Below are 27,357 nucleotides of genomic sequence, written 5' to 3' on the forward strand. Positions count from 1 at the left end.
AAATGCTTTCATATAACAAGAGGGAAATTACTGATCTTTCCACTTTGTGCTTCCACAAATACTGCTATGAGTTTGATATTCAGTAAAGAGTTAGAAAAATTTATTGAAATAAAAACCCAATGCTGAGAGACCACATTCTCATGGAACCACACAATATTGGGAGTGTATTGAATGCTACTTGTAGGTGTGTCCTACATGATAGAAAATCTTTTCCCAGACCATTTGTGTCATGGATTATAACTCACTGTTGGGTTACAGTGAGTGGGGTCAGTTACTTAAACCTGCTTTATTGTTAATGCATATATTGTACAATTCATACATCTTTTACATAGTTTGTACAAGTTCTTTGAAACATTTATTGTTAAATATAATCTGTAAATTCTATAAGATATCTCCATCCTGGTATATGATTAGTTTTATTTTTCTGGGTAAATTTTTTTGTTTATTTGTTGCAGTGATTTAATTAATAAAAATGCTACATAACAATAGAATTCTTAAGGAATGACACATTACACCAACATTGTCCAAAAGAACTAATTAATCAAACATGATTCATTTTAATGTAATTACTAAAGAAAGATATATCATTTTATTATGACGCTCTAGCCATACATTTTTCCAAATATGGTTACTTAACAGTAAATGTAAGGTAACGATTCAGTTAGTTACAGTTTTAGAAGTCATTAGGATTGATATCCTCTGCCATAAGTGAATAATGATTTCAAATGCAATCAGAATTAATTTAATAAAAAATGCCTTTGAACTAAGACAGATATAATGAATGACCAATCATTATTTTCTTGTTCCAAAGTAGCAGGGAAAAATTCAGTGTCTGTAAGTGTCTTTATCACACCTGGTTTGTAGGTGTGAAAAAACAAACAAACATATGAATCAAAACACATGATATAATCCCAGTTCTCATAGTTCATTAACTCTCTTAGTAACAAGAGATCTGACATGGTACTTGGGGCCTTTATGTAAACTGCATACAAGCTGCATGGTGTTTGAAAGTTTTTAATATTTTGAATAGACATTTTAATGATACACAGACACAGATAAGAGATGTGAGTAGACAGTTTGAGGTTGCAGACTCCCTCCTGCAGTGTGTTTAGCAGCAGGTACAAGATAAATATCCAAACAAAATCAGATTAAGAGATTCACAGAAGTGACTTTGCACTGGGTAGGTAAAGGGGGCCAGTGGGTGGCTTGGAAGGGATTTTGAGTTTTGTTTTTATTTTTCCTACTTTTACATCAGTGTAGTTTGGGTAAAAGAAAATTAATATAATGTTTACTTTTAGGCTACAGTAGGCCTGGGCAATTAAAAAAAAGGGCAGATTCTAAGTCTTATGAAAGATCATTTTGAAGGTGACAGGTGATTCAGCAAGGACTAAGTAGGAGAAACTATCTCCATCTTAAATCACATTTCAATTGGGCAGTAACATTTGGACTTTTGTGTTCTCCATTTTCAAATGAAAAAAAATTTTTTTTCCCTTCAAAGACCTTATTAATGACAGCTGAAGAATGGGGAGAAAGAAGGACCATGTTTAAGATCAATGTGTAACCATAAATTAAGAGGGAACATGAGGAGTATTTATTTTTAAAGAGGTCCCTTTAATTCCAGGGTTTCAGCCTGGTCACCCCTTTATAAAATTTTGAGGGAGATAGTAAATGAATGACTGGGAGGAATAGAAACAGTTTCAAAAACTCCCTGGGCCTCTGTCTTATCTATGAGAGGTTTCCCCAAAAAAGTATTGTTCCAGATAGGACTTGGTTATTTCAGTTGGTATCTTTATCCTGTACCATATGCACTTAAAGCTTCAGACAGTCTTCTCATATCCTTTTTTTTTAAATAGAAATCACACACACACAAAATACCTATGTATCAGTTTCTAATACCTAATAGGAAAGTCTTTTAGAATATTAAAATAGCAATAAGCAAATATGTACTATAAGATTAAACACTAGCATTGAAAACAAACAAACCAAAAACAAAGAATCAACTAAATTTTCTTCTTGTTTTTGCCCCCTCATATTCTGAACTTCATGATCATTGCAGGCAAGGGGCATAAAGAATTCTTGTATTAAAAAATCAGATTTATCTTTTGAAAATATTGTTGGGAAAGCACAGGTGATTTGAGTGGGAATGCTCCTTCTTATGAAAAGAGCCAAACAGGATCTGTCTCTAATAAATTAGTATACTCTTTTAAGATTAAAAATAGCAAAAACATTTTAAATAGTCTGATTATAGTTTCAACAAGTCAAACATACACTTCTATCTAGCCTATAGTTTTAAAGAGTCTATGTGGGTTTAACTTATCATCCCTCATTCCAATATAAAAAAAGAAAAGAAGAACCAAGTCATTTTTGAACATTAAGATATTCATAAAGACTGTATAAAGTAAAAAACAAAACAAAACAAAAAACCCCAAAACAAAAAAATCTTCACAGATTGTTAGCCATCTCTTTCAACGATTTCTCATAAATTCTTCTCTTTCCTTATCAGTAGATAACCCCCATCTCATGAGGAAATACTTTCCAACACTTCCCAATGAGATCAGTGATTGCTTTTTATGAGAGCTACTGCTCTTTGAGATGTTTAGATGAAGGGAGAGTATCTTCTATAAACCAGTAAATGCCAAAGAATGACTTAAGGGGGATATGGCAGAAGCTATTTTTAGCAGATTTAATCTATGCATTTTTTTCCTCTTTGTTTTTATTTTCTCCACTTGCTGAATATCCGTTTTTAGAGCAGAGAGCACAAAAATCAATAAGTAACTTTATCATCTTTTGTTCTGCCAGTTGCCTGTAAGGTCCTCCCCGCCCTCTATTTATACTCTATGCTCTTGATTAAGGTATTTAGATTGGATAATATATTGCTAATTTTTCTGAGTTTGAGAGCCAGCAGAATAATGGAGGTTTCTAACTAAGAAAAATGCCATCTTCTGCCTCCACACCCCCAAACTCACAATTTGGTGAACAGTACGCTACTTGTGAGTGATAAAAAGTTGAAAGGAGGTGGTGACTAGATCTAATGCTATTTTATTAAGCCATCTATCTATAGAATTGTTGTTTTCATACTTTAAAAAAATATGTCTATGCTTTCTTTTTTTCTTTTTTTTCTCTTTTTTTTTTTTTTTTTTTTTAGTCAAGTACTTTCTTAAAGAAACAATAGCACCACATTGGCATAGCTGGCCAAACAATAAATGGGAAAGCAAAATGTGCTACATCTTCCATTCAAGCAGTCTCCCAAGTGCATAAACTAGTAACAGAAACCCTGGAGCCACAGTGCATGAGATGGTTTCATCTACATAAACATTGACATTCCAAGGAGGGGATGGATTCTCAAGGGAGGCCAGGCTTTTTTTTTTTTTTTTTTCAATAAGATTTTCCAAGGAAGTGATTTCTTCTGAGTATTCCATTGGACTCTTAGGATGAGCGTGTGTGTGTGTGTGTGTGTGTGTATACATACATGCACATGCATGTGTGTATGGAGGAGTGGGTATTGCAAATTTTTCTCTTATCTCTAGAAGAGTAGATTCTGATGTAAAGATACATTAACTTTTTCAGTGGAGCCTCCTCATCTTAAAGTCTTCAAAAGATACTGTTCTATTATTTGGGGAATTGGGAACAGAGATTTGATGTAGGTAATTCAGTATTGTCAGTTAAACTAGAACTAAGTCTGTTATTACCAGTATTGACAGCTTTTTCATAAACATTTTGAAATTGCCTCATTTGAGAAATCAAAAGTAAAGCTTATAAAAGTTTTGACTTGTGAAATTTCAGGTGCTCCTTTCTATCAATCCTGTATCATTCTGCTGTAGAGTATGGCATCAACTGACTTTTGAAGTTTTACATTGATTTGTCGTCTAGTTTTATTTCATTTTAAAATAAGATAGTTGAGTTAGTATAGTTAGTTAATTTTTAATTCATTGATTTATGATATAAAGGAGAGGATTATATGTTGGAAAAATTAAGAAAGACAATATGACTTTGCACATTTAAGCTTTCCTCACTGGGATATTTTTGGCTGTGAATAGAATTATTAAGTGAATCAAATAAGTCATAGACACTCTTAGAATTACCATATTCAACTGTGTCTGGAAACTCATAGGTCTGCAGAGGATTACAGGTAAAGTTTTGCTGGGAAACAGTAATTTTAGAAGGTATACATAAAGAACATGAAATAAAAACCAGAAGTGCCATTTTGGGAAGAGGGGTCAAGCACCTAATTCCATAGAACACATCTGTCTGGAAAATAGATGAAGGGCAAAAATGAGTTACAGTTTCTTTTACATTTGTCTGTAGTGATCAGAACATTGCTCAGCATGACAGAGGTGCTCAATTCAAATAATGCTGAGGGTCTGAGGGTTTAAACACTTTTTGGCTGAGCAGGGGTACCTGCTCTATAGGCCTTCTTTTGGGTATGTTTGAAGATCCAGGAAGTCAGACTTTTTCTGGTCTCTCAACCCTGAGGTGAACCAGTGGGATGAAAACTAAAGATGTTATTTTTGTTTTCTATGTACACTTTCTAAGAATAAAAGGGATACAATTTGCATGAAGTAATCAAGCCTGGTTGCTTTTCACCAAAAAGTTTGAAGGCAGATAAAAAGATCTAAATGATGGATGATTCATTGTTCTAATAAGAAAATCTTGATAAGTAGATGGGAAACATTTTCTAGGCCACCATGGGCCTGTCCTCTCTGTTGGATTTTCTTGATATCAATTTTCAGTTGAATGGATAAGATGCACCCACAGCGGGTCAGGGGTCACTTCTGTAAGCAGACATGAAGGAAAATTTCTAGTTTTGAAGGAAAATTTTGCCTCTCAACTAGCAACTCTAGTCAAGTATATTTTAACATAAATTAAAAAAATATATATGTATAAGTAAATACAGCTAAGGAGAAGCACAAATTTATTAAAGTAATTTTGTGATTTTTAAAAATTAGATATTATTTAAATATTTGAAATCTTAAATATTTGAAACCATTTTTTTTAGATTGCCCAAAGAGAAAGAATAACTATATTGTTCAAAATGAATAAAGTATCATTTATAATATCGCAAAAAGTATTACCACATTACTAGTAACTGCCCGGAAGAGTCAGATGGAGTAGTTGCTGTTTCACTGGTGGAAATCTTTTTTTTTCCCTTTTCCTTTCTCTCTTTTCACTTTGTATTCATAAATCCAAATGCAGAATTCAGATCAAATGTAAATCAGACATTTCTAAGTTATTTTGAAAAGTGTTTTAAAGGAGATGGAGCTGTTAGCTTTTAACAACCAGATAGTTGGATAGTTCATTGGATAGCTTCATTGACAAGAATGAGCATGTCAGGAGCATTTGGCTAATCAATTGTCTAGCTATATTGCGGATGGGCTGTTTATAGAATTCCTGGCATCCCAGCAACTCAAGGGCTCTGACCGTGTGCCCTCATAGCAACCCAGGAGAAAATCTGGAGCTTTATCTTTTTAATCCTCATACCACCCCTGTGAGGTAGGTAGATGGCATATTGCCCCCATTTTGTAGATGAGGAAACTGAGGCACAGAGAGGTGAAGTGACTTGCCCAAAGTCACACAGCGGTGAGTCCAAGACAGAGTCGGCAGATGTTTGTTTCTTCAGTGAGAAATAGAAACCAGGACATTGAATTCCTAGCCTTCTGCGTTTTCCACTCCTCTCTAGACTCACCAATCAAATTTGCATCAGCGGACTTTGTGTCTTAAGTTTCTCTTGGAAGGCATAATTGCAGGAATTTTGCCTTCTTTCCCAAATGGATGGATTTTTAGTACCCTTCCCCTTTGTGTCATTTTTGGCTCCAGGCTTCTTTTGTTTTGCTTTCACCTTTTACCGTTTTGGCCAGACTCTTTCATATAACAAACTACAAAATAGCACCATTGTACTAAAAAACAGAGTTTTACATACTGTTTGTGATATATCTTGTATTCTTGATATGCTAAATTTACATAGTGCTCTATATGGAAAAAATAAAAAGAGAGAAATTACTAATCAGGTTGCACACTAACTCATCATTTGAAAGAAGTGTTGAGAGTTTGAGACTTTCTATGCTTAAAACATATGCCTAAAAATGATTGGCCTCAAAACTGCAACTACTTGCATTTTTTTAGCAAGATGTGGAAAAATAAAGCTTTGTGTCTAAAATAAATGCATCCAACTTATATTTGGTACAAATGCCACAGATGGAATCTTTTGGGTTAAAATCTTTTGGGTGTGCTACTTGACTGCTTGTTACTGCTCTTGAGAAGGCCAAATTTGGCAAATATAAAGATGATGAGGTGGGAGAGGGGGTGAAGATAGACAAACAAGATTATCAGACACTGTAAAACAAACGGCCTGTGTTGTGTAGAAAGAAGTGCAAATAAAAAAAAATTAATAAACCACTTAGACAAGGCTGCTGAATGAATGGCTCCAGCAGCCAAGACTCAGAGACAAATTTAGTGCAACTGGATCTATACAACGCCCATGCATTTGTGGCTCTTGAGAGGCAGGGACTAAGAAATATATATATATATATATATATATATATATATATTTCTTTTTTTCTCTATAGAACATTATTGTTAAAGGATCAACAGCAATCTACCAACTCCAGGACCATTTTTGCAAGGTGCAAAGCTTTTAACAATCACTCTTAAAGACAATGTTGGAATGTTTACTTGCGTATTTCATTGGGGGGAAATGCCCATCTTTTGAAATGTCATCAAACTTATTTTTTGGTAGGTCTTCTGGTGTTTATCAGGTAACTCATACAGAGCAAAGGATCCTGCCGGTGGCATGTCATTCTTCACAATTCAGGATGGTCTTCCTACATTCTGTAGTTCTTGTTTCCCGCACTCCCTCTACTTGCGTTCTTCAAATGTACTTCCTAAAAATAAAGGAGAAAAAGTGACATTAACCTGAAGTTTTATGTACCCTACCCATCTATTTGTAACATGGGGTCTCAACCTTTCCTATTTTATGCCTCATCAGTCAATCTCATAGAGAGCTTGGGTCTGTTTTTTTTTTTCCTAAGACAGAAGTGGATAAGCCTTTAGTTTTTAGTTTAGTCGAAACTCACTCAGGCTACTTTTATGTCCCTTGGTGTCATGAGGACCACAAATTGCTTTATGAACACACAGAAATATGTTTCTATTCAACTGCTGCCATCACAGATTCGTTGACAGGTAGGAGATTCTGAAAAATTGAGAATTCTGGCCTGTGGCATCTTTCCCCGGTGAAAGAAAAATAAAAAAAAAAAATTAAAAAGGAACACATTCTGGGGTCATCCTCTATTGTTTTATTGCATTTTGTTCTATTTTAATTATTGTAAAAAGGAGACATTTCTTTTTCATTTTTATTTTTTTCTTCTTTGGACAGAGGGAAAGTTTTAGAAGTAGAAGATTGGGAGGTTTTATAATTGATTTAGAATCTATCAAATCACAGACATACTGAGCTGGGTTCAAATCTTGGCTCTTCCATGTTTAGTTATGTGTGAACTTGTGCAAATGGCAGTCTTTTGTGTCTCAGTTTCATCTATAAACTGGCATAATAATAGTTCCTACCTGTAGGATTAAGAATTAAAGAATTAGGGGGGTGGGAGGGAGGGGAGGGTGGGTGATGGGCATTGAGGAGGGCACCTGTTGGGATGAGCACTGGGTATTGTATGGAAACCAATTTGACAATAAATTTCATATTAAAAAAAGAATTAAAGAATTAGTATTAGTGTATAAGTAGACTTCTAATAGTTCTGGCACATGGTAAGCACCATGTAAGTATCAGCTATTATTATTATTATTATTATTATTATTATTATTATTTACTCATTATTATTATTTTTTCATCTTTATTGGAAAGTCACCTTCCTGGACTAAAAACCCTGGTTCCTTGCTTTGGTGCTACCATTCACTTATTAGCAAACAATGCTGTTATCCAAGGAATATTGAGTTTTGCTTAAAATAGAAGCCCTAGAGAGACGTGTTTGTCTGTTCACTGTTATATCCGTATGTCCAAAACATGCTTGGAATATTGCAGTTGCTCAATAAATAGCTAGAGAATTAATTAAATGGATGACCATAATGGACCCTGTAATAATGTGAAGAACGAAGTCATTATGCTTTTCTTATGGTTATTATTTTATCCATGAATATATTTAAATAGCAAAGTTTATTTAGACAAATCAGATGTGAATTAAATCCAGGAAGAAATGGCATTTGCATGCATAAACATAAGGTGCTTCTCCTCTTGGTTTCACCTCTAGCCAGGAGGACCTTAGAGGAGAACATAATGAATAGTTATTGGTACAAAGTGAGGTCAAGAATCCGCAGTATCCCTTTTCCCCAGAACATGCTTTCATCATGACCCAAAACAAGAGTGCTTATTATGATGTCTGGAATCTCCAAATTCTTCCTCCTGGCTAAGGTAACGACCTCTCAATCCAATCATTCTTAGGAACTTAGAGGTCATTGTAAGGACCTTGGAGATTGCTCAGACTTGAGACCTGCAGAGTGTGAGAAGCTGGAACAAAATTAACTACAGTCTCTGGAAATAATATCTATTGGCTAAGGCCCATAGAGATTGGTAATTTTTCTTACACATATTTTCCAGCTCTACCTGGAACATTAGAGTTATCACCAAGTCCTTCAAAAAAACTAGTTAGCACTTTGTAAGTTGGTGGTCAATATCCTGTACTGACTGAATAGAAGGAAGATAGCGTCATTGTATAAATATGTTTATTAAAATAACTAGCTCAGTGGCCATCGAAAAAAGCTTGTGGGAGGAAGTTTGGCATTTGTACAGGATAGCTTGAAATGCCATCTGTTTAAAATCCTGGCACTTTCCCCCAAATATCATACAACTTTACCAAGTCCATTTAATGTTCATATGTTGCTGTACAAAACATCTACTGTTAAGCTACCAGTAAGTTTGTATTTCTAATCTTACATGTTATTCTGCTTGCTTAGGAATTCTCCCGACAAATGGAAGAAAGACAAATGGGGCTACAGAGTAGGAGCACTACTGTCCCAAACTCCTTGAAACATTTCTGTTCAATACTCAGTGGACCCTGCTGATGGTACGTGGCTCCCAAAATGGCGATTATTAAGGATACCACTTCTCTACCAAACTGCTAGCCAAATAACAGGTCTAGAAATATACTAATTTGAGTTTGCCTTTTTTTCTGTTTAACAGGCATACCAGCTTGGAAAAGAAGGTTTTTAAGAATCTGGATAATGCCCACATAGGAAAATGCTCAAGAATGAAATAGTAACACATTAAAAGAAAGCCAAAGGAGGTGCTTAATCTCCAATCTTTCTCTCAAACCAAATTAATCCCAGATTTACAGAATAAAAAAATTCAGGTATCTTCTATATTTCCCTCTTCAGATTCATGAAGGCCACAGCAAAAAGGATTGAGTTTAGATTGGTCAATCATATAGATCTTATCCTTTTCCCCAACAGAGAGATTCTTTCTCTTTTCTCTCAAAGTGGAGGTGTAAAGTGTCAGTCTGAAAACAGGGATACTCTGGCCCATTTCTTCTGGGTCTGTTTCGGCATTGCAGCAAAACCATGAGCAGAAACTCACTTGAGTAGAGCAGACATTGCTCCAAGTAGCATGGTTCCCATGCACAAACGCGTAAGGTGGAGGCCATTCAAAACCAGCTGGGATGTTGTCTGGTTTGCATTTGGCTCTCTTCCCAGGTTCTCACATGTGACTTCTTTGTTGCAGACAATGATGGTGACAAAACAAAAGCACTCAGGGATTTGGTCTCAGTCGCATCTGTTGCTTTGCTCATTGTCATAATTTAATTATGCTGGCCACCCTTGACAATGGGCAGCAAGTGGAGGCATGTTAGAAGCAGCCGGAGCTGGCACCCACTTTCAATGCACTTCTTGAGGGTTATGAAACTGTCCCACATTCAGCCAAGCAAAAACTTTTCACTTCAACAGCTTGTCCAAGACAAACAAACCAGCTGAAACTGTTTCTAGTATGCAACTAGACAGATTTTTGAAAGGAAAACAGTAGTGAGTAAATACTGTTTCCTATTGACACCAGGGAAGGTAAGATTATTTAAAAAAAAAAAAAGTTGGTCCTCTAGCTCACTCAGGTTGGTTGAGGAAATTTATCACTCTGAAGGAAACCAACTCATCAGGGAATATGTTTCAAGGTCCTAATATGTGACATTCTAACACATTATGTACCATGCACAGATATTTAGGAAGCAGAAAAATGCCCTGAAATGTTGCATGACATTCACATTCTCCCATTGTCTCTTGGCTCTTATCCTAGCTCCTAACTTTATAAAGGAAAACAATCCACAAACTTTTTGATTAAAAAGATCACTGAGAGCTAATAACAATGGCAGTAACAGTAACCTTGATTAACATTTGCAGACACATTATACTTTACACAGTGATCTCTAGTAAGGTGATATTATTTGCTTCAATCCATTTATAATCTGAGGCTTGCTAACATTTGGTGACTTGCTTGAGGTCACATAAGAACAAATTGATAGACCTAGGACTAATAAGAAAACAATTTATTATTTAAATAAGATAATTTTATCACTTAGGGGCTGGGCACTATATTATGTATGTTAATTGCATATATTTTTCTTAATTCTTCTAGTTCTCTTGGGGATGGACACTATGTCTTGCCCATTTTACCTTGAAGGAATCTGTGTCTTAGAAAACTTGCCTAATTTTTTATAAGGAAGATGTGACCATGGTTGGGATTTGTACCAGTTCCCTCTGATTCTGGAGCTCATCAGTTAGCCACTCTACCATATTGCTTCCCCAAAAGATAAAACAATATTGGGTGTTTCAAAATCCAAATCTCTTTCCAATGACAATAAATGACAATGTTATGAGCTTCCCATGATCCCAGATGGTGGTAGATTCTTGTTTAAAGGGTAAGGCAAGACTCTAAACTCAGGGGTAGGGTGCCCTCCCTGACCACAAGTGTGAGTTGGGCCCCATGTCTATTATTATTGATAGAAATCTAGTAGCATAATATTCAATTAGTAAGAGTGAACCCTGTGGATATTATAAGCCCTTTTTTTGCTGCCTATCTTTATGAGATTTTGCCTGAGAAACAGTATCTAAAAGAAGGATGATAATAGTCTCTTTAAATTTCAGAAAGGAAGTTGTGATGTTTTCAATAGACTGTTTCCATCTCAACTACTCCAAACAAGTATTGTATGACATAAAGTCTAAGAAAAGCCTGGCGCCCTATAAAAAAATGCTGGGAAGTTATTGTCCAGCATGGAATATCAGCAGCTATTGTATAGCATAAAGTCATAATTCATCATTGACCTTCTGTTAAAAAGGGCAAAATGAGGAAAAAAGATCATATAATTGGAAAGATCACCCACATATCAGCTCTTTACCTGTTGAAAAAAACATGTTATAGCTATTTTGCTGGTTTGGCCTGGAGACACATGAAATTGTGGAGAGTGGTTTAAATATTTCAGTATCAACTTTGATTTCTCTTTACTTCAGGGAATCACAAGTTCAAATTCCATGAGAGTTGGGTCAGCCTTTCATCTCTGGGAGCCAAGAGAGTAAGTGTCATGCAATCTACTCAGCGCTTTGGGGTGTGACTTTTAAAACCAAAGGACACAGGTGCACATTCTGAGAGGCTGGTAGGATGGTTGCCTCTCTAGCAAAGTGAAAGGTATATAGACTGGACACAATGTCAGTCTGTTCAGACTCTTATTTTTTTTGGAAGTTACCTCCTCCTACTTTTTCTGTGGTTATGATGGTAATGGCCATTTTTCCAATATTACCCTCTTCCTCTAGCCATGGGGAATGGCCCAGAGCTGGCACCTCACCCAATGCCAAGACTGAGTTTGGTGGGGATAGAAGGTCACCCATTCCTGAGAAACACGAGATTCCTTTGTTGGCAAACTTTCGGTTCAAGGACTCCCTAGTGACTTTTCTGAACTTTTCCTTAGCCTGTATGGCAGTATAGGACACTTTCACCCAATGTTCTCTCTCCCTCCCCTTCTCCTTCACTTGGGGTCAGACTTGTATTGTGTTCTGAGGGCTTGCCCAGGCTTCCTCATTCCTCCCCTATTTCCTTTCACACTGGTATTTTTCCTAATGAAATCCTACTCTTTTAGCCTAGTCTCATCTTGGTTTCCCCAAAGACCTAGGCTTACATACCTGGTATAGATCCCATCTCCCCACGTAGGAATTAAGGGACCTTTGACAATCACTATATTGCTCTCTCCTTCTCAGTTTCCTCTTCTGTAAAACGAAAGAGTGGGGTAAGGGCACCCACCTCATAATGTTGTTATGAGTGCATGTGTTTACCCTTACACATTTACCTGGCATAGTTGTGTGCGCGAAAGCCTACTATTTCAAGGGCCCTTGATTTTGATCTATTCTGTGAACTCATTTATTAGCAACATCAGTCTGCTCAGGCTTCTTTGCTATCGGAGTTTACTCTGCCTCTATCTTTGTTGGAGTATTGATGTGCTACAGAGTAATGTATGTGTTTGTTTCCCCACTGAAAAGTAAGCTCCTTGAGCACAAGTAGCATGTCTCCTTCATCTCTCTCCCCTCCCCATAGACATGGTGCTTTGAGCAAACATAGCAAACCAGGAAATTCTTGCTAAATTGTTTAAATTTTTCTGAAGAAGTAGCACAATAGAGTTCAGGCCAATAGCAACCCTTGCATGGCGTCCTACTTTTACTGTCCTCTTCACAAGGACAAACAGCACAGAGCACCTCCTGTCTTGCAACTCACAATTAGTAGGTTGTGGTACAAGAAATATCAATGGAAAAATGCAGAAAAGAGAGGGTGGTACATGGTTAACACAATGGAGTCCATTTTGAGTATAGATTCTGGTCTGGCCACTTGTTAGAGCAAGACTTTGGCAAGACTTTTAGCCTTACTCAGCCCAGGTTTTTACATCTATACAATGGGGATAATTTTAGTATTTACCCTACAGGCTAATGGTGAAGATTTACTGAAATAATTCACTATAAACCTTACCACAGGGCTTGTGCTTAATAAATACTAGGTGTTCTCACTGCCCACCCCCCATTTTTATAGTTATTGTTGTCAAAGAGCATCCCATGGCAGGGTGCTGTCCTTTCCCTGGCTGGAGAAAGGGAATCTACTTATTGGGTGCTCAGAGCTCTCTTGAGTGCTGGGATAGCAGATGTATACCTCTTTTTTTTTTAGTGACTGGTGCATCCCTAGGAATCCCCGGGATTTAGGGAATTTATATTTGTCCCATAATTATTCACAGATTATCCTGATTTAGCAACTTTCTTACTCTTCAAAAGATACCACCTGACTCCATTTAAATATTTCTGTCTGTGATGTAAGAAATCACTACCAAAATTGTTTAAAAGCCTGGGAAAGAAATAAAAGGAAAAAAAGGCACTGAAGGGTATTTTCCCTCATTGGCAAGAGGTATTTACGTTGCCTTTAATAGTCTTGAAGGATGTTGTAAAACACTTCAGGGTTCAGTCTGCTTAGACTGTTTATTTTATGGGCAGCTTGTTTAGTTAGCTGTTTGTGTTTGTGTTACATTTTTAAATTAAAAAAAAAAAAGATTAAGCACACTATCTTTCCCAGAAGGAGTTGATTTTGGAATTGCTGAAAGGTTCAAATGTTGTGGTATTTTAAAAAGTGAAACACCAGGTTCTAGCAATTTCACTGATATGTGCTAAAGATTCAGCACATTTTTACCTAAAAACTGGATTTGATTATTTTTTTCTCTCAAGCCTCTAAAATGCCATTGTTTCATCTGACATACAACTTATGCAGGGGTACTTACAGTGGTGTATGCAGTGATTTATGTTACAATGTTCTGAGGCCCAGGGTTGTACCTTTCAGTGTCATTTCAACACCATAGTGAAGAGTTCACAGAATCGGTAGGAAAGGGTGTTGTCCTCCTCCACTCATTCTTTGTGTGTGTGACACATCTGGGCAGAACACTCAAATGTTGTGTTCTAAATTTTCCTCCTCACTGAGTTGAGAGAAATTTTGGAAGTTTGGAAGGCTTGTCTGAACTTTTAGGATGAACAAAATAACACTATGACAAGTTAAAGTGATTTGCATCTGTTTGAGGTTGATGGGAGCCTTTCAGCATATAAAAGTAAACACACATGGTGCCAGACGGAGCTTTTCCAGGACAAAAACATGGCACAAGAACAATTCATGAGTGTATAGTTTTTAGAAATCAGAATTGCTTCATTGTGCCATCATCACTTTTACCTCCATCCTAATATTCGTTTGAAGAAGGAAGCATGTCATTATTTACAGAAGGACAAGCCAGAGCATCCACTAGTGGCCTAAGTCAACCAATACTGACAAAGTAACAGTATGATGCTATATATTTATTGATTCATTTATACTTTTCTTATTTTCTAGTCCTGCAATGCCTCATGAAACTACTCAAGCATGCCACACTCACACCATGACATGAATATTGCATACCCTCCAAGTCTACAACAGTCCAACTGATTGGAAATTCTTGTCCAACCCTCAACCTGCCATGGTCTTGAACCTAATCATTCGAAATTTTTGTTTTGCCATAACTGTGATCTGTGGCTAAGAAAAGAGCACATCATGTTTTCACAGATGGCAGAGATGGTTGGTCTTTGATTGCTTGACCTCCTGGAGCTGGCCAGACAGAAAGCCCCATGCAAGCATTTATATATTTTACACAGAATTATATTAAAACTTTTGACATATGAATCCCATCTTGGAAGCCTGGGCCACTTGGTCAGTTTGGGTTTGATGTAAAATCTCTTGGTCCCTCATTGGGAACTTAGGTATTATTTTACCAGACAGAGGAGTTGCCATCATGTGCAGCCTTTCATAGGTCTTACTCTTAACATCCTACCTTCTTATAGGAATTCTGATCCTACCAGTTAGAGGAGCCAAGGAGGATGGTAGAAACGATTGCCACCTTCTTTCCAGACTGACAGTGACACATGCCTACTCAAATAAATGTATGTTGCTTTATTTGATCCAATGGGAACAAATGTGTATGCCCAAGTGAATTGAGGAGGTTAGACGTTTATGGTTACAGAAGGGGAACATGGTAGAAAAAGGCAGTTAATAGTTTTTGCCAATACCCCCAATCTCTAATAGAAATAGGGGAAGAGAATGCTGGAACGAAGACAGGCTGGATGCAATGACTTTTGTGCTAAGTCAAGAATTAGACCTGAAAATTTCTATAGTTGCAAATTGGTTCTGTATGAAAGTTTCTGTTTTCTGATTTATAGAGTCACTCTCTTTCTCTATAGATCAGACTGGAAGTAGTTGAAATCCTTCGACCCTTAGGTACAACAGAAAGAAAACCAACTTCTTTCTGCCCCCTCAGTAATGTTTCCTTTATTTCCTGAATAATATTTAACTTAGTACTAAACCTGGGCCTTTGAGAAGACAAAGGGATAATGTGATTTCTCCTGAACGATGATTAGTTTTCCATAAGAATGTCACTTCAGTGAAAGAAAAGCAAAGAAACTGCATTTATCTATACTTTTGGAAAGTGATTCACCCCAAATTCCTAGTGATTGAAACAATACTAGAACACAAAACTATACAAACACACACACACACACACACACACACGCACGCACGCACGCACATGGAGAAGCTAGAGAAAAGAATCCCTTTCTTCTCAAAGCTATTTTCTGTAGTTAATTACAGATTGTAAATTACCAGCAAGGGCATTTAAAATTGAAATTAGTTGGTTGTACCAATAAGCATTCTTATTTCTATCAAACTTCTATCAAACTTCCACTTTTTCAAAAGAGTTAGTTTCCTGACCAAAGGTCTTAAAACTGTAACCACATTAGTTAATAAAATAAAGCTAGGAATTTTCCAAAATGTTTTCTAGCTTTTGTTACTTATCTAGCAGTAGCCCATCAGATCTGTAATTGAGCTTCTAGTATATGGTGAGAACTTTCCTGGCTGCTCTCAAGAAGTATCAGATATGGACTCACAGTCCCATTGTCTCACATCGCACATAATTTCCCTGCTGTTCTCAATTTCTATTTCTCTCTTTTTGAGTTTAAATATAAGTCTGTCTTTCTAAGCAATCTCTTTTGGTTGGTGGATAAAAGTGAGGTAGCACTAAAGGCATAACAGAGCCCCATTAAAGATGAACCCCAATGTCAGGGAAAGGTGCTCAAATTTCAGTTAACACCCTGAGGATGGAGAAGCTGATTTTGACCTGGAAGTTTGGTAGCCATTGAGGAACATTTGCTAACCTCACCCGCTCCTTTAAAAATGGATTTGTCTTGCTTATTAGGTCAGTAAATACTGTCACTGATTTTCAAAGAAATCTGGTAGCTGGGCTTTCATTCATTTTGATGAGCATACAACCTGAGGAATTCTTCACTGAAAGAAAAGCCAAGAAACTCTATTTACCTATAATTTTGGAAAATGATTTACCCCAAATTCCTAACCTCATAAAAGGGCATTCTGCTGCTGCTTCACCTAAAACAGTTTATCTTCTTATTGCTACCAAAGGCTTCCACTTTAACTTCAAACTATCAACTTTGCCCTTGGATTAAAAGTCAACTCCATGTTACCTAGTAAATAGTGCAAAAGCCCTATTCCTTTCACATAGACAAGTAAAAAGAATAGACTTCATCTTTCCCCATGGATGTTAATATACTTAAGAAACTGCAAAATGTATTACTTAAGAAAACATTATTTCTTGGTGGTGGTTGGTGGGAGGGAGGTGGTCAAGGGGTGACGGGAGGGAGAAGGGTCTCTTTGAGGACTCTTTTTTTTTTTTTGCTTCTTTTTCCACCCTTACATCCTAACAGCACGCACATTCGAAGCTGTATGAGCTTTTGTTTGTTTTCAAGAGATGTTTGAAAGAAGATCAAATGCCTGTGAAAGGCACTGGATCGGCAGCCCTAGAAACTGAAATGTCCCGGAAGCTGTGTGAGCCCGGAAATATCCCACATTTCTATTTACTTTGGCAATTTTACTTAAAACTAGTAAGAGCTGGAGTTCATGCTACAATTAAATTTTCCTCAGGCACCATGAAATGAAAACACATATTACATTTGATTTTAACTGGTTGAGAAAAATGGTGGTTTTTTGAAAGTTCATTCTGTGACCTTGAAGTAAAAGTTAGCAGTTCCTCACATGGGAGAGCTGAGCTTCCATTTAAGTTGGAATTATTCATAGCACTGGTGTTCTCTGGGTTGGAAGGGCTCTTAGATCACTGAGTTCCCTTCTATCATCTGCTTGAAACCCTACAATTCAGAAGTGCTGAAAATTCACCAGAAAGTGCTGGCAAAGTTGGCCTCGAAGGTTTTGGTGATACAAGACTCACTTCCACATGAAGAGATCTGTTTCTTTTTCAGATGGCTCGAATTCTCAGAACTAGGTAAAATAATATTAACTAAAACTCTAATAGTGATTACTATGTGCCAGGTACCATTTTAAGCAATATAAAAGTTTGTGCACACACATTCACATACATAATCTCAATAAATTCTCATAACTGTAGGAGACAGATTCAATCAGCACCATCATTTGACAGATGAGTAAAATAAGGCACAGGTAAATGTCATGATTTGCCCAAAGCCACACCACCAGTAAGTGAGAATCAGGATTTGAACCCAGGCAGTGTTCTTAGCCAGGTATTCTTAACTACTATGTTTTATTGCCTCTTCAGTCCTTATAACTCTCCTTCATGCCTAGTACAGAGGATGGCACATTGTAGGTGCTCAATAAAAATATTTTTCAACAAATTTATTTCAGGATCATGATTTCTTATATCTTCCCATTTGTTTTACACACAGTCAATTTGCCCTAAGAGAAACAGTAGAATTTTAAATGATGATCAATACTCTGCCTACTTCAAGAAAGCAGCAAGGAGAGAGATAGGTACATAACATTCACTATAAAGTACTACTTAGACAGTTGCCACCTTTAGCAGTAGGTCCATGAATGATTTCAATTTAAGCTATAGAGGGAAGTTCTAAACAGGCAAGACTTGGGTCAGTGCAACTCTTTGCTCTCCTTTTTTTACTGTGTCCTTGCCCTGCTATCCTATGCCAGGACAAGAGGAGTCATTTCATCTCAGCAATGCTACTCATTTTTATGGTCTTTCTCTTCCACTATTAAGCTGCATATAACAATTATTTGTCCGTCTATTTCATCCATCCATCCATCTAGCATTATATGCCATGTATCACTAGGTGCTTAGTATTGATACTAGAAAGGAGGAGATGGAAAGACTATAATAGATGCTTCCTGTTTACCTCGTTCATATTATTCAGAAATCATATGTTAGGAATTCAAGATGACTGCTTTAGAGTTGATAAAAACCATTCTAAGAAGAAGTGTATTATAAGCCATAGTGTGAGAGTTAAGCATTCTTTAACTAGAAAGTTCTATTCCTTTTTTTTTCTTTTAAAGTCTTTGCCTTACTTCTTTTGAATGAAGTTTATCATAGAGGATAATTAATAGCTTATCCAAAGCCTTGAGTCATAATTGACATTTACTCAGTCAACAGTGAAATAGGGAAGAGAAAATCCCTAAGGAACATTTCCATAGGACACAAATCATTAATTCTTCTGAGGAACTTGAAGAGCCATCTGTGTTTGCAGGCTACTCTCAGGTGGTAGTCACAGTAAATATTGGCTTATGCCTGAGGCTGGTTCCAAAGCATGGATGTCTTAGCAGAAGAACTCAGCATCTCCTGAATAAGGTGGGTGGCTAGATGGGCCTAGGCACCAGCCTAGCTTTTGTCATTTCAGATCAGCCAGCTTTTTGTAACCACAGCAGAAGTGGCTTGGCTCCCATTTGGGGCTTTGACATGCTTCTGACTGGACATTTTCCTCCTGGGCTAAGTCTTGGGCATGGCCTTATATGTTATGTTATGTTATGTTATGTTATGTTATGTTATGTTTATTATATAATCCTGGGTTTTCACTGGACCATAGAGGAAGAATGATCCTGAAGTAGAAATACAGCAGGGACATGAAGGACCAGGCAGAAAGTTTCCTTTATACCATGACATCTTCAAAGTAGGTTACTTGGATGAAATGCTTCACTTCTTGGTTTAGTCATCTTCTTACCCAAAGTCTCATTATTTGCTTGACTGACCACTTTTCTCTTATACCCTCTCTCAGCATTTATAATTCACAATTTGGATGATCTGGAGACTTTTTGCTTTATATCTATTAAGACTCTAACCCTACTAATTAAATCAGAGACGCTGAAGGAGAAGATTTACAAGACCTAAATTCTGTGATTCTACTTAGCTCTTTTTACCCTCAGGGAAATCCAACCCCTTGCTCTCATTCATGTTCTTCCTTCTGGTGGAAAAATATTGAATTAATGGAAGATTTCATCTGCCTATTTCTGCCCCATATTTTCCTTTTGGAATTCTTTCTTAGTCCATGTTGATTATGTGCTCTTCTCTGCTGGCCAGAAGGAGGGCAGCTTAGAACTCAAGTACGTCTTTACCCTTTTGTGGATCTCTGTATCCTTGTCTTTAAAATGAAAGGATTGAACCAACGAACTTCAGCTCTAAAGTAACACGGTCCTAGGGTTTCCATGGAACAGAAACTCATAGGATTTCATATATGAAAATCTAGATTTGTGCGTGTGTTTGTGTGTGTATGTGCGTGTGTGTGACAGAGACAGATAGACATACACACAGGTTTATAGGAGATAGAATCAGAAGGCAGTAATCAGATGTTAGGCATCTGTTCTGGGCTGAATTGTGTCTCTCCTCAGCCATTCATATGTTAAAGTCCTGACTCCCAGTACCTAGAGTCCTGACTCCCAATACCTAAACTGTTTCTTTCCTATTTGGAGATACGGTATTTGCAGAGGTAATTTAGTTAAAATGAGGTCAACATCTTCACCTGGACTTTCAGCTTCCAGAAATGTGTGAAAATATCTGTTGCTTAAGCCACCCAGTCTGTGGCGATTGTGATGGCAGCCCAAGCAGACCAATACATCTTTTATATCTGATTCCAAAGTGCAAAAAAAGAAAAGGTTCAATGACTCCTCTTGCAGGTTACCCCACAGGCCTCATAGGCCTTTAAGCAAATACTGGATGCCCTTTGTCCTCAACCTGGACTTGACTAAGAAATGCAGCCTCCAATGACACTGCAGGAAAGAAAATCTGGGAACTTCTATGACACAATTCAGTCTTGCTGAGAATTTTGGGCTAATATTTAACTCTGGACATATATTGACATGGGCAATTCTTCTATAATAGCTTCACACAAGATTTTAAAATACATGTAAAAGCCTTGAATTTTGTCTTAATTCTTTAACTCTCATTTGTTTTTGGGGGGAGGGGAATGTAGTGTCTTATTTGCCTTTTTTATAATTTTTGTTCTTTTTTCATTCTTGCCACTGTCTTTCTTTGGACTTCCTTGAGCATTACGTTTTTCTTTTCCATTGTCTCCATGTTTGTTATCCACATTCTACAACAGGTTACTTCTCCTCCTTCCATCACATTCATTATCTAGCTCCACCAGGCCTACTGTTCTTCATTCCTCCATAGCACTTCCCACTTTTCTTTATCGCTGTCTGCTTCTCTCTCATCGTCCTTGTCTCTGTCTGCTTAGTCCTTCTCTCCTCCATTTTCCTTTTTTGCCTCTGTGTTCAGTTTCTAGCTCCAGTCTCCCTTCTCTGCTCTTTCTTCTTTCCTTTCATCTGCTGACTTGCTTCTGTCCCCACCTTCTGCTCCCCTCCTGGGTGTTTCTTTGGCCCACCTTTCCTTCTCCTCTGAGACTTCGTTTTCTTGGTGGTAGATGGGGGATGATACTGTGAACATCACAAAAATAATTGCATTGAGAACAGGTGGTTCCCTTGGTGTCCCAGAAGACAGAGCCTTTGAGTCAGCCCAGAATGCCCGGGATCCATGTGGCACAGGAGACAGCACTGGTGCTGGAGGGATGTCTAGGCCTCAGTCACAAGAACCAAGCTTCTAGAACTTTGGGACTGATCTCTAATCCCCGCCCCCTCCCCAACTAGAAATTGAGAGGCACTGAGCCACCTAGGAAGAGAAAGAATTAACCTGTCTTTGTCCCTGCAAGCACACTTCTCAGCCACATTCTCCTGAGTTACTTCTGTGGTGCTTCCTCCCTGACTCACCCATTGGCTACTGTGTTCTCTCTGCACCAGACTGTGCCCAGTCCCTTTCCATCATTCAAGCTGGCTCCCTGGGGTCACATCTCTGCTAAGCTCCCTGGTCCTCCTCCAGGCTCAGCTGCAGTTTAGGACCAGGAAGCAGTAAATGTGTCATTGTGAACTTCTTGGTTTCTCTTCTTATGCTTTCTGCACAATGCTAGTTTGACCTCCAAAGAGTAAAACCGCAGTTTTTTTTGTTTGGGTTTTTGGTTTTTGGTTTTTTAAATAGTGCCCCCAAGGAGACCCTAATGAGAGCTTTTCTTTCCTTACTCACCCATCCTCACTTTATTTTTTTCTCCTTCACCTACCACCTGCTCTTTAGTTCTCATTCTTTCTACTTAGTTACTAGAATTTAATCACTTCTACTCATTTCTTCACCCATTCAACAAAATTTATCAAGTGGCTAATGTGTATTAGATGATTTATGTTGCTTTGGATGGCATAAATAGTACCTCTGAGGTTTGTTTGAAGTCTAGTTCATAGAAAAAGACATCTACAGATTTTGATCATTAGAAATTTCTAGGTGTTCTGAGAACTAACAGAAATTTCTGTTTTTAATATATTTTTCTTTAATCAGGTTTGCCATTGAATGTGAGTTTCAAATACTTCCCATTTTAGCACATTTTTTTTCTTTGCACCTTTGCAGAATACCAGGACTTGAAAAGTTATGTGCTTTGTTATTAATTTTAATTATGACAGACGCTAACACTTGTCCAACAGTTGCTTTGTGCAGAACGTGAAAAGAATTGCATGTGTATTTATTAATTCTTAAAACGACCTGATGCAGTAGGTATTGTATCAGTTTTACCGATGAAACTAACGCTTGGATAGGTTATGTTATTTGGCCACGGGCTCTCAGCTGGTGACTGGTGAAGCTAGAACTTCAGTTTTATATGATACCAAAGCTCACATTTAGTGACTGTTCTCCATTGTCTTCCAGTATCAGACTGTCCAGAGCAGTGAAAAGGAGACTTTGCAATGTGGAGTGACCAAAGGGATGGGCATCTGAGGTGAGAATGGTGGTTTTTTGACATGGAAGCCAGGAGACTATGGGACATAGTTTCTGTTTGGTCTACCCACAGGCATAAGATACCTCAGTCTCTTGAGGATGTTGGATCCCTCCCCACCAGCTGGCTTACCTTCTGAGCCTTGGGCATGTCAGTGTGGCGCTGAGCACGGACTGAGCGGGCAGACTTGGCAGGCTTGAGGGGTGCACAGTACATCTCTAGCCGCCTCAGATCACAGCTCCGGAAGCAGCACTCATCCACGATGCCTGTCTGAGGTGCCCTCCGACTGCTGGAGCCATACCCCGTGGGCTTGTCTGTACAAATCAAACAGAGGGGCCTGGCTTTAGAGGGGAATCAGCTATCTTCACAGTTCCACCCAGCCCCTGGAGCCTCTCCTCTCCCCACACCTGGTCAACCTACACACCTCAACCTCTTCCTGAAGCTTCCCCAACAATTCCTGATCCCACAGATTCTTCTGGATCACAGTGTGCCTCTAGACTCTGCATTACACTCCTTAGCATTAACTCATGCACCATGCAGTTTATTTTTGTTAATTCTCAAGTTCTCAGAAGCCTGTAGTCAAGGATCCTATCTATGCCCAAACCCAGTCTTTCCTTATATATTCCCTTAGTTTGGAGGCTGCTAGGAATATTAATTAAAGGAAGATCATGTTTCAAGTTTTCTTCATCTTTTTAGCAAATTTGCATAGTTTTTATGCACAGGATGGCTCAAGTGTTTACTCTTTTGCTTAACTGCTTCCATTCTAACATCAAATTGAGTTTCAAAGGGCTCCTCATTTTACTGATGTTGCTTAAGGTCATTCATGCAGTAAGGGATGGAGCCAGGGCTCAAACTCAGATCTATTCCCTGCAAAGTTCAAGTTCCTCAGACAGCCCAGGAGATCTGTTGAGTAGCTATGGACAAGACACTTAAGCCTCCTGAGGCCTAGTTTACCCATTTGTAAAGTAGGTTTAATATATTCCTTATAAGGTTCTTTAAGGATTATGTGAAAAAATGCACTAAAGGTGCTTAGAACACCCCCTGACATATAGCAGGTCCTAAATAAATATTGGTTCACCTTCTCTGAGTATCCTTTTCCAGGATCTTATATGGTCTCTGAAGAAACAGCTTTTGTATTAACTGCATCCAGAAGCCTTGGAACTTGGAATTGGTAGCAATATTAGTGTTACAGGGCTTCCTCTCCTTTCACCCCAGAGAGACCAGAGCAATCAATTCTGTTTTCTTATAGAATAACTACTACACTGAGACAGAATGAACTAAGTGGCCATCTTTCATGTGATTCTAATTGCCCAGAGGGCATATGATGAATCAAATTTCTTTTGATATTTACAAATCAATTAGACCTCTTTACTTGGCAAGTAGGTTTTGGTTTAGTTTTATTTTGTTTTGTTTTGATTTGGACACACTTTTCCTGGCTCTACAACTAAAAGAGAGGGCAAAACAAGCTTACAGGAACTTAAAATGTACCTGAATTCTTTGTAAACTGTTTGTCACAGTAGAACTTCTGTTAAATCAAATATTGCTTATATACCAATAGATAAAACAGACAAAAGTGAAACTGCTCTGGCTTGGGCAAAGGCAGGGGGACAGGATCTTGGCTTTCTCTCCTCCCAAGGGAGGTAGGGGGCCTGGGTCTTCTGCACTGATATCCAGGCTTCATGGAAGAAAATTTGTGAACCACTGATCCAGAAGAATCCAACTCATCAATCTGGCATTTATTTGATCTTTATTCCTGACAGAGAAGATAATGTTATATTTTAAATAAAAAGTCTTAGGTTTGTATCATAATGACACCATTCTTCAGAATGGAGTTTTGAAAGTCAAAATCCTCATGTATATTTTGAACTCCCTCGTTAGGGAAGATCAGACCCATGGTAATGGCCTGCTACCAAACTAGTCTGGCTGCCTTGCTGCTTGAAGGGCCAACCATTCATGGCATCCTCTACAAACCCAAATGTTTTCCTGATGTTTGGCACAGGAGCCTGGGGATGCTTCCTCCCTGTAAGACAGGTTTATTGTCATACTTAGGGCAGCTAGGGGGTAGTAACTCAGTGAGGGTTCATTTGTGGTCTCTTTGGGTGGGGTCTGCTTTCTTGCTTAGGGGCAAACCCTGTGGGTGCCTCATGGTTGAGAGGTTTGGGAGGGACCAGTCAGCTGGCCCCACATGAGGCCTCAGCAGTGCTTTCACTTGCCATTGGAGGATCTACCAGTGCAGAAGACTTGTTCTTCTTGCCAGCCGGGCCCTGGCAAGCTGAGACTCGACCAGTCCCTTGGGCAATGTAAACAATATTTTTTGTTTTTTGTTTTTTGTTTTTATAATCTTTTCCTGGGACTATAAATTAGAGGAAAGACACAAATGAGCTTACATGGTTCTTTGTAATCCACAAAGGACTTCTACATACTTCTTGCTAAGTGGTTATTTCAAGAGATTGAAGGGGTCAGCCAGTTGAGAGTAGCTGATACACTTTGGTTTTTCTCTTAGGGTGAAGGAGAAAGTGACTCAGCCTACCTTGAGGTATCCCTGTTGTCCATCACGGGTAATGATTGCTCTTTGTCAAAAGTATACATTTCTTAATGAGACATAATTGGGATTTGTTTGTTGTGTAGTATAGAATAGTAATCTGATGCTTGGAGGTAGGGTGGTAAAGGTGATTCCAAAAACCTTCAATCTTGGCTAATTCAGAAACAACTGATTTCAAAATTCATCCTTGTGGGTTGAATATGGAGAGGGATAGGCTTTGCAATGCCTGGACCTCTTTAGCATTTCCATTTCATGCATTTCTAATATAATGTTCCTTCTAGAGGAAGACACCAACCTTAATCTTGGGAAGGCAGAAAACACTGTATGTATTGCATACTCCCTTCTTGGAGATTCTCAATAGCCATGAAACTCACCACAGGTCTATTTCCCCTTATGAAATAGAAAGTAATCATCAACATAGCAAAAATAATAACACATACTGGGCATGTGCTTTGTCACCTCTCTTAGCTGATCTCAGAGTTTGACATGGCTCAGTTCTATAAAATAGCTGTGCTTCTAGGTCAATGAATTTAGGAACAGAAATTTAGGACTTTTCTGTAATGCTCCATAAAGAAAATTGACCTTATGTCCATATTTGTTTGGCTTTTTTTTTAATGTTGTTGAAATGGTGGTATAAAAACTTGGATTTTTACCATAAATGTAACTACTGGTTGTCTTTAGCTACCATAATTCTAGAGAGATGATTTTCTTTGACTATTCATAATATTACAATGGACTAATTGTACTTCGTTTGGAATATATGAATATAATAAGTGTTTAGTTATGACCTTTTGAAGTTTAATTCATCCTTTGAAGTATGCTATAGGCTTGATTTCTGGTTCTATATCAAGATATGTAACAAAAAAACACATTTCTCACTAATTGAGAGGCCATAGTTGAGGGTCAAAGTTTTGTCCTTTATCTTTCAAATACCTCATATTACTTCTTTTTCTTTTTTAATTGAAGTATCATTGACATACACTATTATATTAGTTCCAGGTGTACAACATAGTGATTCAACATTATACATTATGAAATGATCATCATGATAAATCTAGCTATCATCTGTCACCATACAAAGTTTTACAATATTATTAACTATTACCTCTGTTGCACATTGCATCCCCGTTTCTCATTTATTTTATAACTGGAAGTTTGTACCTTTTAGTCCCCTTCCCTATGTTGCCCATCCCTCACCCTCTCCCCTCTGGCAACTACCAGATTGTTTTCTGTATCTGTGAGTCAGTTTCTGTTTTGATTTGTTTGTTCATTTGTTTTTTTAGATTCCACATATAAGTGAAATCGTATGTTATCTGTCTTTCTCAATCTAACTTATTTCACTTAGTGTGATACTTCTAGGTCCATTCGTGTTGTTACAAAGGGAAAAATTCCACTGTTTTTTTATGGTTGAGTCATATTCCATTGTATATACTATATACTACATCTTGTGTATTCATTCCTCTATTGATGGACACTTAGGTTGCTTCCATAGCTTGCCCATTGTAAATAATGTTGCAGTGAACATAGAGGGGCATAAATCTTTTCAAATTAGCGTTTCATTCTTTTCAGATAAATACCCAGAAGTGGAATTGCTGGATTATATGAAAATTAAATTTTTAATTTTTTAAGAAACCTCCATACAGTTTTCCATAGTGGCTGTGCCATTTTGCATTCCCACTACAAGTATACTCATATTGCTTTTTTTCTAACACCAAAGTAAAAGGGTGCCTGGGTGGCTCAGTCGGTTGGGTGTCCAACTCTTGACTTTGGCTCATGTCATGATCCCAGGGTCTTGGGCTTGGATCCCAAGCCCCGTGTTGGGTTCCACGCTGAGCATGCAGCCTGCTTAAGATTCTCTCTCTCTCTCTCTCTCTCTCTCTCTCTCTCTCTCTCCCTCTGCCCCTTGCCCCCATTTGTGCTCTTTCTCTAAAAAACAAACAAAACAAAAAATAATGATATTTGTTGGTATGGTCAAAACTAGAAGTCTGAAACTATGTGGTTTACTAGAAAGGCAGTAAAATAATTTGCTCCAGTATAAATTTTGAGAAAAAATAGGGATTTTTAAATGACATCTAAATTACAGCTATTGTTATTATGATTAATTTTTAAATGAGATGGAATGAATTGTTCTACCTTTACCTTTAAAAACTCATTAGTAGGGTGCTTGGGTGGCTCAGTTGGTTAAGCATCCCACTCTTGATTTTGGCTGAGGCCATGATCTCATGGTTTCATGAGTTTGTGCTCTAGCTCAGGCTCTGTGCTGACCCTGCAGAGCCTGTTTGGGATTCTCTCTCTTTCTCTCTGCCCCTTCAAGCTCATGCTGTGTCTCTCTCAAAATAAATAAACTTTAAAAAAATAAAAGCTCCTCATTAGTAACTATGTAATTCTACTCCAGTGGGCAGAGTCAGAATTGGTAGGTGAACAGGAAACAATATTGCCTTAGTATAAGAAAAAACCCAGCAATTTGTGTTCAAAAGTATTAAAAATGGGACAAACTTCTTTTAAAAGTAATGACCTTCCCATTTCTAGAAACAGTTAAGTAAAGGCTGTCTGAACACCTGCCAGAGATCCTAGGAGCATACTCCTGTATTGTACACAACATATGACTGCCATGGTCCTATTTCAAAGATTCTCTAACAACTAAAGAAATGTAGGAGAAAACCCTTCTAGGC

General features: G+C 37.8%; 1 protein-coding gene across 7 annotated transcripts in view; it reads right to left on the bottom strand.

The window, feature by feature from the left end:
• Positions 1-267: 267 nt before the first annotated feature.
• IGF1 (insulin like growth factor 1) overlaps positions 268-27,357 on the bottom strand; it is a 77,251-nt gene continuing 50,161 nt past the window's right edge. For 3 of the 7 annotated variants that reach the window (XM_027070984.2, XM_053226669.1, XM_027070985.2), the window contains exons 3-4: positions 22,276-22,457; positions 268-6,878 (exon numbers count right to left, since the gene is read on the bottom strand). In XM_027070984.2, coding sequence (XP_026926785.1) covers positions 6,819-6,878; positions 22,276-22,457 — 242 coding nt within the window. In that variant the 3' untranslated portion in view covers positions 268-6,818. Of the gene's footprint in view, positions 6,879-18,852; positions 20,771-22,275; positions 22,458-27,357 lie in introns of those variants that run through there. The other 4 variants (XM_027070986.2, XM_053226667.1, XM_027070982.2 and 1 more) reach the window with 2 other exon arrangements.

Source organism: Acinonyx jubatus, chromosome B4, assembly GCF_027475565.1.
Source record: "Acinonyx jubatus isolate Ajub_Pintada_27869175 chromosome B4, VMU_Ajub_asm_v1.0, whole genome shotgun sequence".
Lineage (NCBI taxonomy): Eukaryota > Metazoa > Chordata > Mammalia > Carnivora > Felidae > Acinonyx > Acinonyx jubatus.